The sequence below is a fragment of the Eleginops maclovinus genome, chromosome 18, assembly GCF_036324505.1.
Source record: "Eleginops maclovinus isolate JMC-PN-2008 ecotype Puerto Natales chromosome 18, JC_Emac_rtc_rv5, whole genome shotgun sequence".
Classification (NCBI taxonomy): domain Eukaryota; kingdom Metazoa; phylum Chordata; class Actinopteri; order Perciformes; family Eleginopidae; genus Eleginops; species Eleginops maclovinus.
Window position 1 is genome coordinate 23806537 of NC_086366.1, and position 14940 is coordinate 23821476.

General features: G+C 40.1%; 1 protein-coding gene across 1 annotated transcript in view; it reads left to right on the plus strand.

The window, feature by feature from the left end:
• LOC134879752 (unconventional myosin-XVIIIa-like) overlaps positions 1 to 14940 on the plus strand; it is a 125068-nt gene that overhangs the window by 40782 nt on the left and 69346 nt on the right. Inside the window, 10 exon segments of the mRNA XM_063906248.1 lie at positions 249 to 349; positions 763 to 826; positions 1437 to 1581; positions 2795 to 2806; positions 5470 to 5640; positions 8782 to 8872; positions 10366 to 10558; positions 11175 to 11261; positions 14218 to 14359; positions 14476 to 14635. Coding sequence (XP_063762318.1) covers positions 249 to 349; positions 763 to 826; positions 1437 to 1581; positions 2795 to 2806; positions 5470 to 5640; positions 8782 to 8872; positions 10366 to 10558; positions 11175 to 11261; positions 14218 to 14359; positions 14476 to 14635 — 1166 coding nt within the window.

A 14940-nucleotide genomic window follows, 5' to 3' on the forward strand; every position in this document is an offset into this window, starting at 1 on the left:
GGAATGCACGTACACTTGTTATCAGCCCTATTTGCAACACTTTCAGATGTAAAGAAACCATTTGTTAGTGGGGTCTTGATTTGTGTGATAACATGTTGGGGGCCCCACAATGTGATAAAGACCAACAAAAACACAAACACACTCATCAGCTTTTTTCCCATCATTTTAAACATATCGTAAAACTGAAGGGGTTCTCTTAGAGTGGATGTTGTGAATGTGTATGACTCCTGTGTTTGCATCCTGCTCAGACCATGCTGCTGGAGAAACTGAGGGTGAGCAAACGACCCGAGGCCGAGTCCACCTTCAACGTCTTTTACTACATGATGGCCGGAGCCGACACCAGCCTGAGGTGACTTTTAGCATCTTTTTTTCAACAAAATCACAGCATTTGACTAGAATAACTATTAAGTTATACATATTTTTTGTGATGTTCAATTACAAAGGGGGTACTCATTCTGTTTCTGTTTGTTTGGTTTGGAGGTTTTCTTGAGATGAGTTTTTGTTTTTGGGTATCCCAAGTATGTTATAATGGTTCAGTCAGGAGATGAAATGGGTTTTTGGGCAGTGAATTATAATAGTAATACTTAGTGTTATTATAATAATACTTTATTTGTATAGCACTTTTCTTACACAAGATAGAACAAAACAAACACAATTTGGCACAACACAAGACATTCAATTCAAACCAGATTTAAAGATAGTGTTGTTGAAATCATTTAATTGGCTGATCCCAGTGTCTTACCTCTGTGCTCCTCTCTTCAGGACGGAGCTGCACTTCAACCACCTGGCTGAGAACAGTGCCTTTGGGATCCTCCCGCAATCTAAGGTAATTACACCGAAAAGACCTTCCTCTGTTGTCTGTTTCATACTTGGTATTTCTTAATCTATTTCACCAAGCCATATGAAGATATGTCTGCTTAAATACATTTTCTTGACTTTATTCTGACTAAAGTGACACAAATAATCTCTAATCACACTGTTTCAAAACACTTCCTTAGCATTTCTGTACCTCCTTGTCATTTATTGGCTTCTGTTTGCGTTAATACCAATGTTTTTGTGATAAGCTAATGTTGGTTTATTTATGATTTGGGGTGTTTATTGATGGAATAAATATACAGTTCTGTACTGTTGAACGTCTACACATCTTCCATCTCAAGCTGAAAAGCCTACAGGTGACCTCAACGGCACAGGTGCGGGTGATTGAGACAGTTTTCGACGTGTTGCAATCACACACGTTTTTTGGGTTAATAAATGGTATTATAGTAAGAATGTCATGGTCGTAATTGGATTGGCACGAGTCTGACATAAATTCAGTATGAATCCATGGTGATGATATCGAGAGGCAATAGTAACCACAGTATAGTAGTATCTTTTTGCTGCTGCAACATCTGCACTTTTTGTCAGAAATTCCTAAAGTTTGATCCCATTCTCTCCAGCCTGAAGACAAGCAGCGAGCCTCGCAGCAGTTCACCAAGCTGCAGGCGGCCATGAAGGTGCTGGGCATCTCTGGGGAAGAGCAGAAGGCCCTCTGGCTCATCCTGGGGGCCGTTTACCACTTAGGGGCCGCAGGAGCTACTAAAGGTAGGAACTCCTAATATAACTTACTAACTGCAGGTACATCAAATCTGATGCACGTCACTTCTATGGAAGATTGTCTCATTGCCTGGACATCATGCATGTGATACTCTGCTCTTAACCATGTATCATTTCATATCCAGCCTAATAAATAATATATTTTGTGTCATGGCGGCTTAACATGCGGCCCTTAAACTAGATTATATAAAACCCACACTTTGATGGAGGGCAACAATCTGTTCATATTGTCCTCTCTTATTCTGAATGAAGCTACACTCAATTTCAATTCTGCCCACCTACAAGTATCCATTTCCCTTATCTCATTAATTTAACATTAATGACAACACAGCCCTTCTTAAATGACCAGGAAATGCTCTGATTGAAATGAAAATCCCTTTTTTAGCAGCAAAAAAGTTGACATTCCTCTTACTGCCACTAGGTGTCAGGCTTGCCCTGCGGATCAAATCGAAATCAGATTATTTGATTATTAAAGATGCTCCATCACAGAAGGAAACAACTTATACATTTGAGTTTAGAATACACGTTTAAATAAAAAAAGTCTAATAAATAAAATCTTATTAAAAGTTGTGAATGTTTTTTGAAATAGCCTTATTTTTAATTAAATCTAGATGCCTTGATGATGTCATTTTGAAACAACCATTCTTATCCCTTATTTTCAAGTATAAAAAAAAACAAAAACATGCACTAGTTCGATAATATTTGACAGGGATTTCTTATATTTGTCCAGGACATTGAAATCTTCCAATACATTTGGACCGGCACCATTTTTTTACAACTGTGTTTTCTGATTACAAGTGGAGGCAGCTCACATCTGCTGTATGGCTTCCTCAGAAGGAAAGCAAAGATGTTCTGTCTCTGAAATAATCAGCACACTTCGCCTGAGCTAAACCCAGTGTCAACATGAAAACTACAGAAAAAATAATATGAAGCTGGAACAATGTTCAAAGTTTTCAGTGTGTTACTTCCTTCAGCTCCTGGCAGAGGATCATTTAGCATCCAAACCAGGGGCCTCTGGAGCCACCAGTGCCATGTCTAACCACTCAGCTTGGCCCTCTGAAGCATGATGGTGGTGTCACGGTGGTTTACTGCTAATGTGGATGTGTTCCTGCTGCTGTGAATTGATGAATCTGTGAACTGTGTTATCTCTAACCCCCTCTCTCTGCTTGCATGTTTGCATGCTGCGCCCTATCAAACGCAGACGGAGATGAAGGTAATGGAAAAACAACACCCAAGTTGTTGACTGTTTTTCACTTTATTTCAGAGGCTCTCTTGTTTGTATTTTGTGTGTTAATGCCTTTATCGTTCCTTCCAGGCCTTAAGACATTAGCATTTTTATTGTTTCTGCTCATCCTCCCTCCCCTTCCTCTCTTCATCTCTTTCCCTGCCTTCATGACGACTCCCCGCTCCCTGTCTCACCCTTTTCCCTTCTGCGAGATAAAAATCACTGGGATCACAACTTTGCAGTCCCTTTTTAAACTTCCCTCTCTGATGCGTCCCCATGTCGCCCACATTCAACTCCCGAGCCGCTCTCATATTACAACACATTCTCTAAAGCAAAGTAAACTTGTTTTCTCTTCTCTGCCACCAAACTTGTATCAACCAGCATACCACTGTGTATCCCCATGAAGTTTGTGCTTGGCAGGGGGCTCCTGTTGATTCTCTGGCTTTGTGTCAGAGCTCTTTGATTGGCTGGCAGCATGGGCTGTCATGTTGCCTTGGTTCCCTTCAACACATTGGCTTTGAATCGCCTCCAGACCCAAACCAGTCAGTGTATGATCAAATGTGTTTATCCACCAAAACACTACCAAAATCTGTGAGGCTTAGTTAATTTACTCCCTTTGCTACAGCAGAAAATATCTGATTGGTGGATAAGATGGGGCAATTGGATGAAACTGATTTAGGGAGGCTTTGGCTCAGTGGGTTGAATTGGGGGTCTAACAATCAAAGGTTTAGTACTTCAATCCCATGCCCCTGAGGTCCATATGGCGAATTATGCTTGGGCAAACTGGTCTATTGGCTACTTGAGTAGAGGTCGTGTCCGAACTTTGCGTGAAGTGGCCAATCTGAATGTTAACAACAAAAAGAAAGATGACTTAAGCGTATAAACCATAGGGCCAATTTCCCAATCAGAATGTATGCAGTGTCGCCACCAGAAAGGTTGTTAAAGCATTTGGATTGGCTCAGCTTTTCTCTTTAATCTCTGGGAAACTGTGTTTTAAGTGTTTGGATTGGCATCTACCAATCAGAGGGTTGGCGGTTTGATCCCCAACCCTGCAACCGACATGTTGAAGAGGCTTTGAGCAAAATACTTAACCCCAAATTGGTCCCATTGGTATGTCTACTATAAAGAACTGTATGTTAGTTGCTGGGGGCCGTTTACCACTTAGGGGCCACAGGAGCAACTAAAGGTAGGAACTCCTAATATAACTTACTAACTGCAGGTACATCAAATCTGAAGCACGTCACTTCTATGGAAGATTGTCTCATTGCCTAGACATCATGCATGTGTTACTCTGCTCTTAACAATGTATCATTTCATATCCAGCCTAATAAATAATATATTTTTTGTCATGGCGGCTTAACATGCGGCCCTTAAACTAGATTATTGAAACCCACACTTTGATGGAGGGCAACAATCATTATTCATATTGTCATCTCTTATTCTCAATTCTGGTTTGATCCCCACCCCTGCTGCCGACATGTTGAACAGGCTTTGGGCAAAATACTTAACACCAAATTGGTCCCATTGGCATTTCTACTATAAAGGAGTGTATCTTAGTTGCTTTGGATGTAAAAAAAATATAACAATGGGCTTTCTCTTCGATTTGAGTGCGTAGAATAGTTTTACACTCTGCATCTCATCTGATATTATGTTACAACAGTCTCCAAGCCCAGATAATGAACTGACATTACGTGAGAAACTTTCTTGGACCCTTTTGGCTGCCAGAGGAAACATTACTCGGCTGTTAAACTGGCTGTTTAGGTTCCTCAAGACTTGTACATTGATGTTGACAAGCTACATTAGTGGAGTGGCCCTTTAAGTGGTAAATGGACTGTATTTATATAGCGCTTTTCCAGCCTTTACGACCCTTCAAAGCACTTTTACACACGAGTTACAATTCCCCTATCCACACACACACACACACACACACACACACACACACACACACACACACACACACACACACACACACACACACACACACACACTTGTTGGCCATCCAGAGCTAATTGGGATCAAGAATCCACCCAATGGACACATGGCATGTAAGGGCTTGTGGTTGAACCACCATCAAAAAACTGGGATTTGGAGGAAATGATGGAGAATCAGACAAGATAACAAAACATTTTTTACGGGTATATCCACTTTAATTTGAAGCATTGCTAAAGTGGCTGTAGCTTTAAATCAAATGCTACTGACACATTTGTAAAGGTGTTCCTCATGGACTCAAACGCTCCTTGTCAAAAAAAGGAAGCAATGGAATATCCCTATCGGAGTCATTTCCCACATCATGCTCATTCGTGGTACACTCTGTTCGTGGTAGAACTAATGTTATATTGATGGACAAACTCAGCCTCAAGTACGATTCTTAACACCTTAGCTGTCAGTTTTCACACCTCCCCTACAGTCACACAGAGCACCTTCCACACCTGCTGAGAAAGCCCAGGACTATGACTCATTTCTACTTTCATAGTGTGTTTTCCTCTAGCTTCCTTTCCTAAATTTCTCAGGTTTTCTGATGCATGTCTATCGTTTCTACTATTCCTGCTTCACCCTCTTCTTTCTATAGCTGTCATTTCATTATCCTTTCTTTCTCAGGTCCTAATTGCATATATGTCTGCACTGTTAACCACTTCCACTGTTTGTTCTAGCTGGACGTAGGCAGTTTGCCAGACATGAATGGGCCCAGAAAGCAGCCTACCTGCTGGGCTGCACCTTGGAGGAGCTGTCCTCATCCATCTTTAAGCACCAGGCTAAAGGACTGCAGCACTCCACCTCATTCAGAGGAAAAGCGGACGAAGGAGGCCCGGGCGACAACTCAGGTACGATACGATCATACTTTAAATGTCAGATCAAGCCTGAAATTTGGACAGATATTAAGACACAATACATGAAAAAACATTTATCACAATCTCTGAGAGAAACATGCTCAAAGAGCCCATCACAGTCCCCTGCTCCCACTCCCACTGCTATTGATATCATTTTGACTTTATTGTTTGCCCTAATGGCTTGTTAGTTTTAGTTCTGTCCTTACACCATGTACAGTGGCCTTTGGTCCCTTGAAAGGCGCTATAAAAATGTAATCTATTATTATTATTAGATCTGGGATTTTTTCTGGATCTGGGAGGTAAAAAAACAAATTCTTAAATTCTTTAAATCTATGGTTACTCTATCCCAGATACTGTATGAGTTCATAGAAGTTTATTTGCATTGAGGGTGCAGTGATGACTTATTTTTTTTATATCGGGAACAAAACGTGAAAGCCATTAGCTCCATACGTAATATCTTTAAAATATCTGCTAAGCTACATGTGTTTTACATAGATCAATATATATATCATTTTTTTATTGTATTTTCTAACTCTAGCTTCTTGTGTTTCTATCAATATTTCCCCACCTGATAGCGCTTGTTAACCCATTAAGTCACTTGTTAGCAAAACATGTTAAGTATGTATTAACCAAATAACCTATTTCAGACATCTAATTAAAACAAACATTCAAAAAACTTTGACTTTCGGACTGGGGAACCGGAAATGCTAACTCATTCTCACGTTTTAGCACTCATTCCTTCACCACTCTGTTTAAATGTGATAAACTATCAGTGGCGTAAAGTAAAAAATAATATTTACTCAAGTACTGTACTTAATTACAATTTTGAGATACTTGTACTTTACTTGAGTATTTCCATGTTATGCTACTTTTACTCCAGTACAATTCAGAGGTAAATGGTGTACTTATACTCCGCTACATTTATTTAATCCCTTCAGTGACAGATCTGGATTAATGATGGTAAATATGATCAGCCCTTAAATCAGACTGTAGTTCACCTGGAGTAAATTCAGCAGCTACCCTGCAGTATACAAAGCCATTCAAACTAGCTGCACCTTTACCAGCTCTGAGAACACTTTGATGATCAATAATTATAAAACATATCAGAGATATTATTCTGAAATGGACCAATCAAACAATGACTACTTTTACTGTCCCTACTTTAAGTACATTTTGAGGCTGATACTTTTGTACTTTTAGAGGAATATTTTGAATGCAGGACTTTTACTTTAACAGTATTCCTACACTCTGGTACTTCTACTTTTACTCGAGTACAAGATCTGAGTACTTCTCCACCTCGGTATACATCTAGATACAGTGGGGCAAAAAAGTATTTAGTCAGCCACCAATTGTGCAAGTTCTTCCATTTAAAAAGATGAGAGAGGCCTGTAATTTTTATCATAGGTATACCTCAACTATGAGAGACAGAATGAGAAAAAAAAATCCAGGAAATCACATTGTAGGATTTTTAATGAATTAATTGGTAAATTCCTCGGTAAAATAAGTATTTGGTCACCTACAAACAAGCAAGATTTCTGGCTCTCACAGACCTGTAACTTCTTCTTTAAGAGGCTCCTCTGTCCTCCACTCGTTACCTGTATTAATGGCACCTTTTTGAACTCGTTATCAGTATAAAAGACACCTGTCCACAACCTCAAACAGTCATACTCCAAACTCCACTATGGCCAAGACCAAAGAGCTGTCAAAGGAGACCAGAGACAAAATTGTAGATCTGCACTAGGCTGGGAAAACTGAATCCGCAATAGGTAAGCAGCTTGGTGTGAAGAAATCAACTGTGGGAGCAATTATTAGAAAATGGAAGACATACAAGACCACTGCTAATCTCCCTCGATCTGGGGCTCCACGCAAGATCTCACCCCGTGGGGTCAAAATGATCACAAGAGCGGTGAGCAAAAATCCCAGAACCACACGGGGGGACCTAGTGAATGACCTGCAGAGAGCTGGGACCAAAGTAACAGAGGCTACCATCAGTAACATACTACGCCGCCAGGGACTTAAATCCTGCAGTTCCAGACGTGTCCCCCTGCTTAAGCCAGTACATGTCCAGGCCCGTCTGAAGTTTGCTAGAGGGCATTTGGATGATCCAGAAGAGGATTGGGAGAATGTCATATGGTCAGATGAAACCAAAATAGAACTTTTTGGTAAAAACTCAACTCGTCGTGTTTGGAGGAGAAAGAATGCAGAGTTGCATCCAAAGAACACCATACCTACTGTGAAGCATGGGGGTGGAAACATCATGCTTTGGGGCTGTTTTTCTGCAAAGGGACCAGGAGGACTGATCCGTGTAAAGGAAAGAATGAATGGGGCCATGTATCGTGAGATTTTGAGTGAAAACCTCCTTCCATCAGCAAGGGCACTGAAGATGAAGCGTGGCTGGGTCTTTCAGCATGACAATGATCCCAAACACACCGCCAGGGCAACGAAGGAGTGGCTTCGTAAGAAGCATTTCAAGGTCCTGGAGTGGCCTAGCCAGTCTCCAGATCTCAACCCCATAGAAAAATCTTTGGAGGGAGTTGAAAGTCCGTGTTGCCCAGCGACAGCCCCAAAACATCACTGCTTTAGAGGAGATCTGCATGGAGGAATGGGCCAAAATACCAGCAACAGTGTGTGAAAACCTTGTGAAGACTTACAGAAAACGTTTGACCTCTGTCATTGCCAACAAAGGGTATATAACAAAGTATTGAGATTAACTTTTGTTATTGACCAAATACTTATTTTCCACAATCATTTGAAAATAAATAAATTAAAAATCAGACAATGTGATTTTCTGGATTTATTTTTCTCATTCTGTCTCTCATAGTTGAGGTATACCTATGATAAAAATTACAGGCCTCTCTCATCTTTTTAAATGGGAGAACTTGCACAATTGGTGGCTGACTAAATAGTTTTTTGCCCCACTGTATATCTAGAGGGGATTAGGTTATAGCCTGTTACCATAGAAACATTTAGGTTTATACAGTCATTCAAAGAGAAGTCCTTAAAGAAAAACACAACCATCATTTTGTTTTCTTACCCTCACAACCACTAGCTCATATTCTTCCGTGATAAACACCTGCAGCTGTACACTGTGTTGATGTTACGTTCTTCATCTTTATTGTCTCCATCTTCTCTCAGGTTCTAAGGTCACCGCTCTCGAGTGTTTGGAAGCCATGGCATCAGGACTCTACTCTGAGCTCTTCACCCTCGTCATCTCCCTGATCAACAGGTTAAACCCACAGATATCTTTTTGTTCATTAAAAACAGCTTCTGATTCAAAGTCTCTCTCCTGATAATTTGACAGTATGCAGACTCAGCTCTTTGTCCATTATTCCTCCCTCTCTTAGTTGTTAAGCCTCTGTTAGTTCCCCCTCACCTTCCTCCCTCCCTTTTTTTATGTATTTGTTTGTTTTAGTGTATAACAGGCTTCAGTGATTTTTCCAATTTCTTGCGTGTAAGTAGTCAGGAGAAGCTTTTATTCTGGCGTGACTTAGAAAAAAAAAACAATTAGTCTTGGAAGTGTTACACAGGTGGCTGTGAAATCAATTTGCTTTTTTCTTATTTCCAATTCATTTATTTATTTTTGCTCGTTCAACGTGCCTTTGTCTGAATGTACTCTGCTGCAGTGCTTTTGTTCTCCCTGCACAGTGGAACTCACAGTTAGCAGGTCTAAATGTTAGATTCACATTTATTGTGTGACTGTCTTCTGTAGAAATGCTGCGCATCAATTCCTCCTACAAAAGTTGTTTTAATATCAGCTACATGTTTACCCATAATTCATCTTGATACTGTATGTGAACTATTAACATATTACAAATATTTAAATAGATTACATATATATCGTAACAGTTAACATTCCTCCATAAAATAAAATAATAATAATACAAGTAATAACAATAATATTAATAAATAATATTAATAATACAATCACCAATAATAATAATAATAAAAACATTATTAGAATATGAGTTATCATTATTTATTATCACCTTTTTAAACAAGGTGACTTAATTCTTTCACATAAAAAAGAAACAATCATTATACACAGAAAAATATATAAAATAAAATATAGCAACTAAACATACTATAAAACAAACAGAAATTCAAAAAACATAAATAAAATCACATACAAATAAATCTAAACTGTTTTAAAAGCAGCCATTGTGCAGTGTTTGTGGACCACACAATTGAAGACAACCTCGAAACCTATAAAAAGCAAAAATGATTATTGTGAGTCAGATTGTAAGCTTGTTGCATACTGTATTTATATGTAAACACGTCTGCCATTGCCTTGCATTAATGCCACGTTTATGTATCAACCCAAAATAACATTTCTGTTATAAGGATGTGGACAAGTTAAAGCTGAAACTGCTCCTCTCTGTTTTATATTATTGGAAATAGAGTGGTGCCGGAATGACTCCATAAACTGAGAATGAGTCAGCATTGTAGCACGTCCAGATTCCCTGGTGTTATCAATGTGTTTTTGGTTAATACCTCAAGCAGATAAAATACGTCAGTAAACGCCCAGCTGGTGTAACAAACAGTAGCAACTAAAATCTAATGGAATAATGTCATTGCCTTTCCGCATTGTCCCAAAAATATGCACCGCTCTATAGAATGTGTTAGATTCTGGACAGACAAAGAGGCTTTTTGCAGTAATGCGCAGTGTCCCTGGGTCAAAGCTCCATCACTGAAGCTTCATGATGTCCTTGTGTCCCTCAGGGCTCTGAAGTCCAGTCAGCACTCTCTGTGCTCCCTGCTCATCGTGGACACTCCGGGTTTCCAGAACCCTCGGATCGCTCAGCAGCAGCGAGGCGCCACGTTCGAGGAGCTCTGCCACAACTACACCCAGGAGAGGCTGCAGACCCTGTTCCACGAACGCACCTTCGTCCAGGAGATGGAGAGATACAAGGAGGTGCCGACAGAGCACAACAATAAGCAGACAGATCATACACACATAAAACCTTCTTTGTATACCTAAGATTCTCTGCAGTTAATGATCACTTTAAATTATTTCATATTAGCACATCTTTTTATGCACTTTCTCCTCTTTGGTGGTGTCTACCCCTGCAGATCTTATAGTTCTGGTTTTGAAAAGCTTGTTTTTATCCAATTACAGTGGAAAATGAAAGGTGTCGACGGCATTGAAACGTGACATTGAAAATATCTGGAAAATCCAAACTGTTCTCAGGGACTTTAAAACGATGAAAACACATCAAAGTCTTTGAAATATCCTGGATTCCATATACCTCCATTTTTTGGGTATAATCTGAAATCTCTGGAATAGTTATCAGAAAAACGAGCTGCATGGATAGAAACCACCAGAGGTACCTTTTAGAAAAAATCACAAGAAAACTGTTTATTCTAGCGTACCCTAAAGCATTGTGCTAATGTCCTCTCACTCAACCCAATCTACAGTCTTGTTGTAGCAGATTTCCAAATCCAATTTTTGATTAATTGATGATTTGATTTCCTGCTGGTAAATCTCCTGTAGGTTACTAACCATGCGCCTTTATCCCTCCTGCATCTAGGAAAACATAGAGCTTGCTTTAGATGACATAGAGTCCAGTACCTCACTGTCTGTAGCGGCTATTGACCAAGCCTCGACCCAAGCTCTGGTAAGCACAAGAAACACTCCACCCTCCTGTACCACACATCTCTGTGCATGTGATCTCACTGTGTTGTGTTCCTACCTGAAATCCCTTTACCTTAACACTCAAGACATTAGAACATAACAAAGTAGAAACACAGGTACACTGGTGGTTGAAGTTAAATATGTAATTGATGTAGAACGCTTTAACAGACAGAACACTTGCAAGTAGTCAGTCTGAAACATGTTTGAAGAAGGAGAGTATCTTTCTTATAATTCGTATACACTCTCTGTCATATATTAAAGGGGCCACTTTATGCATTTTAGTGTGTTCCCTTTCCTGTAGTGTGTCATTTAGGTTTTGGTTCATGTTAATGGTCTGAATAGGGAGTTTCTCTCTATATAATACTCAAGCCTCTATTGGCTAGCCCTCCAACACATTGTACGTCGGGGGTTTTTCTACAAAAAGTAGTATGAGGGCACTAACGTCACTCTAGACCAAAATGATGGGCCGCCTACTTTCTGGGGAAAATACTGCATCAGAGCGAAGCGGAAAATAATAGTTTCTTCATGTCTTAAGGCTGCTGGGTCATATATTGCACCTCAAACAACAAATAGATCCAGAGGTACGGTTTCTTTACTTCCTCTACAGAAAAAAGGAGAGTAAAAGAAAGAAATCTCAGTTTCAGTGTAAGCCTGCTGCCTGCCACTCGTCCACCGGCAGACCCACCGGACATCCATTCCCATATTTATTGTCCATAAAAACAAAGCTGTCTCGGTTCCTCTATGAACAAATAATTAAATCAACAGCAGGGCTTACAACTATTGATCAATCATCAGATTACTTCTACAAGATCATGTGGCGAGCGCCATAGAAGTGCTTGTTTTTCCTTTCACCTACCAGGTCTCTACAGCTCGCGCAATTGTGTCAAATGGAAACTCCTAAAAACAGACAAAAACAGACACAATTTGTACAAGCCTTTTGGCGTCCAAACAATTAGCTTGGCTCTCTGTGATTGTAGCTATCTTGCTCCATTTGTTTTTGGAATACATAAGCAATATTAACTAGAATCAAGTTGGTGATTTGTTTCCCTCTTGTTGGCCCCCTCTTCAATGGGCGTCGTACTGCGGAGCCCATTCAATTATTATTATTATTATTAGTGGAACGTGTTGCCAATCTAAAGCATTGATGTGTATTGGCTTGAGCAAGTGGCATACAAAAGCGTTTTTAAATGACTTGGAATAGATTTGCACTAGAGTCGCAAAAGCAAGGTTAAATGTGTCACTGTGTACATATGTGAAAAGTGGAAACCTCATGAAACTGAGCGGGAAATGCTCTGATCATGAAGCGTTATATTAGCAGCGTCAGCAACAAAGGACAATAAGCATAGAAATGTAGAGAGGCTGGTAACACAGTTAAAGCTAATGTTTGTTTCTTTGAACATTAACAGTTCTGTATATCTGGAACAAAGTAGTCATTTTGAATGATAATGGTTCTCTGAGCTTTATGGTTTTTTAAAGCAATGACAAATGGGAACAAATTCTCTTATGGGTGTTAGGAAACAGATTTTGTGGAAGAAACAATGATGTCACACTGTTGGTGGAGGCTTTTTAAATTTTTTATTTTGAGCCATAATCACAGTTTCTGCCTAACAATGATTGTTTTTGTTCCTAAAACAAACTAAACCCTAATCATAGCGGTGGTTTGAGAGGAAATGATTATATGAACATTTGACAAGGTTCCTTAACTTTTAACAAAGTGGTTGTTTCTAGCCTTGTAACTATTGCGACAAACACAACCAACCTTTAATCATATTGGCATGAAATTTATAAATGGTCCTATAAATAATTTTTGTAATATTTGGGTTTGTATGGAACTAAGAAACAAAATTCTCCAGTCTAACCGGTTGGCGTGTCGTAGCCATGTTGGCGGCTAACTCTCTGGATGGCCAGGTTGGTTGGTTGGTCAGTTGGTTGTTGGGTTGGTTGGTCAGTTGGTCATTCAGTTGGTCAGTCAATCGGTTGGTTAGTCAGTCAGTTGGTCAGTAAGTTGGTTATTCAGTCAGCTGGTTAGTCAGTCGGTTGGTCAGTCAGACAGTTGGTCAGTAAGTTGGTTATTCAGTCAGCTGGTTATTCAGTCGGTTGGTCAGTCAGTTGGTTAGTCAGACAGTTGGTCAGTTGGTTGGTCAGTCAGTTGGCTAGTAAGTTGGATGGTCAATCGGTTGGTTAGTAAGTTGGTTATTCAGTCAGTTGGTTGGTCAGTTGGTTAGTCATGTGGTCAGTTGGTAGGTCAGTCAGTTGGTTAGTTAGTCAGTTGGTTTATTCAGTTGGTCAGTCAGTCAGTTGGTTGGTCAAGTGGTCCTCCGTTGTGATCTGAAATATCTCATCAACATTGAATGGATAGCCATGCAATTTGGTACAGATACTCATGGTCCCAATAAGATGAACCCCACTGACTTTAAAGATCCCCTGATCTTTCCTAAAGCGCAAGCAGCCGGTCAATGTTTCCACTTATCTAATATTCACTAATCTAGATGGATTGGCACACATGTTAAGATGTATACTAATGACTTCGCCATGTGAGGTACACATTTGAACTTTGAATCAACTCACAAACTATTACATAAGATTTTATGTGATTTCAAATTTTCTTCAGACATCCAGGTTCCCCTCTGCTGATTGCTGAACTTTTCCTATAAGGTCACACTATCAGGCCAGAACTTGATTTCTGACCAATCACCTACAAGAACAGTATTGGCCTTCCCATCAGCCTCGACTTTCTCTATGATCTTGTTTAAAGTTAAAGCTCACCTTGGCGTTAATTGTTTTTTAAATGTTTAACTACATTGTCTAGCACATTCTCTCATGATCCTAAGTGATAAATTAAGTTTATGATACACATCTTGCCATAACCGTAGGATTTTTATAATCTAGTTGAAGTGCAAAAAGTAGGGGACGTTTCTGAGTTTCTGTATCCATCACAGGTGCGCACTCTGGCCAGGACGGATGAGGCTCGAGGCCTTCTGTGGCTGATGGAGGAGGAGGCGGTTCAGCCCGGAGGTACAGAGGAAACCATGCTGGAGAGACTCTTCAGCTACTACGGCTCTGTGCAGGGAGACAACAAGGGTGAGCTCTCACCCTGTCACAGCCTGCTAAAGCAATCAACAGATGCTTCCTGTAAACAGCACTGATGGTCCTCTTGACATCATTGGGATAATGGAAGTATTCCTTTTGTATTGCAGGAGCCAGTCTGCTGCTGCGAGGAGAGAAGCCTCACCTCTTCCTGTTAGGCCACAGCCACGGGACGGACTGGGTGGAGTACAACGCTCAGGGCTGGCTAAGCCATGCCAAGCACAACCCTGCGGCCCAGAATGCCGCCGCGCTGCTGCAGGACTCACAGAAGTACAAACACGCACAGATACCACACTCATAAAGAACGCTTATTGAAATAATTAGCCCGTTTTATAACGAATCGTCTCATTTTGGAGACGGTGATGAATGCAAATCAAAACCATAATGTTCATAGACAGAAAAAGCTAAAAAATGCCTAGCAATTACCACAACAGCTGAAGCCAAGCCCCGCCCACAAAACTAAAAGGAAAAAATAAATATATAATCACACAGAGCTGTATACAGTACACACATGAATATGCACATGTGATGAGAAAAGAAGGAATAATAAAAAAAAAATTAGCTTCAAATTTAGA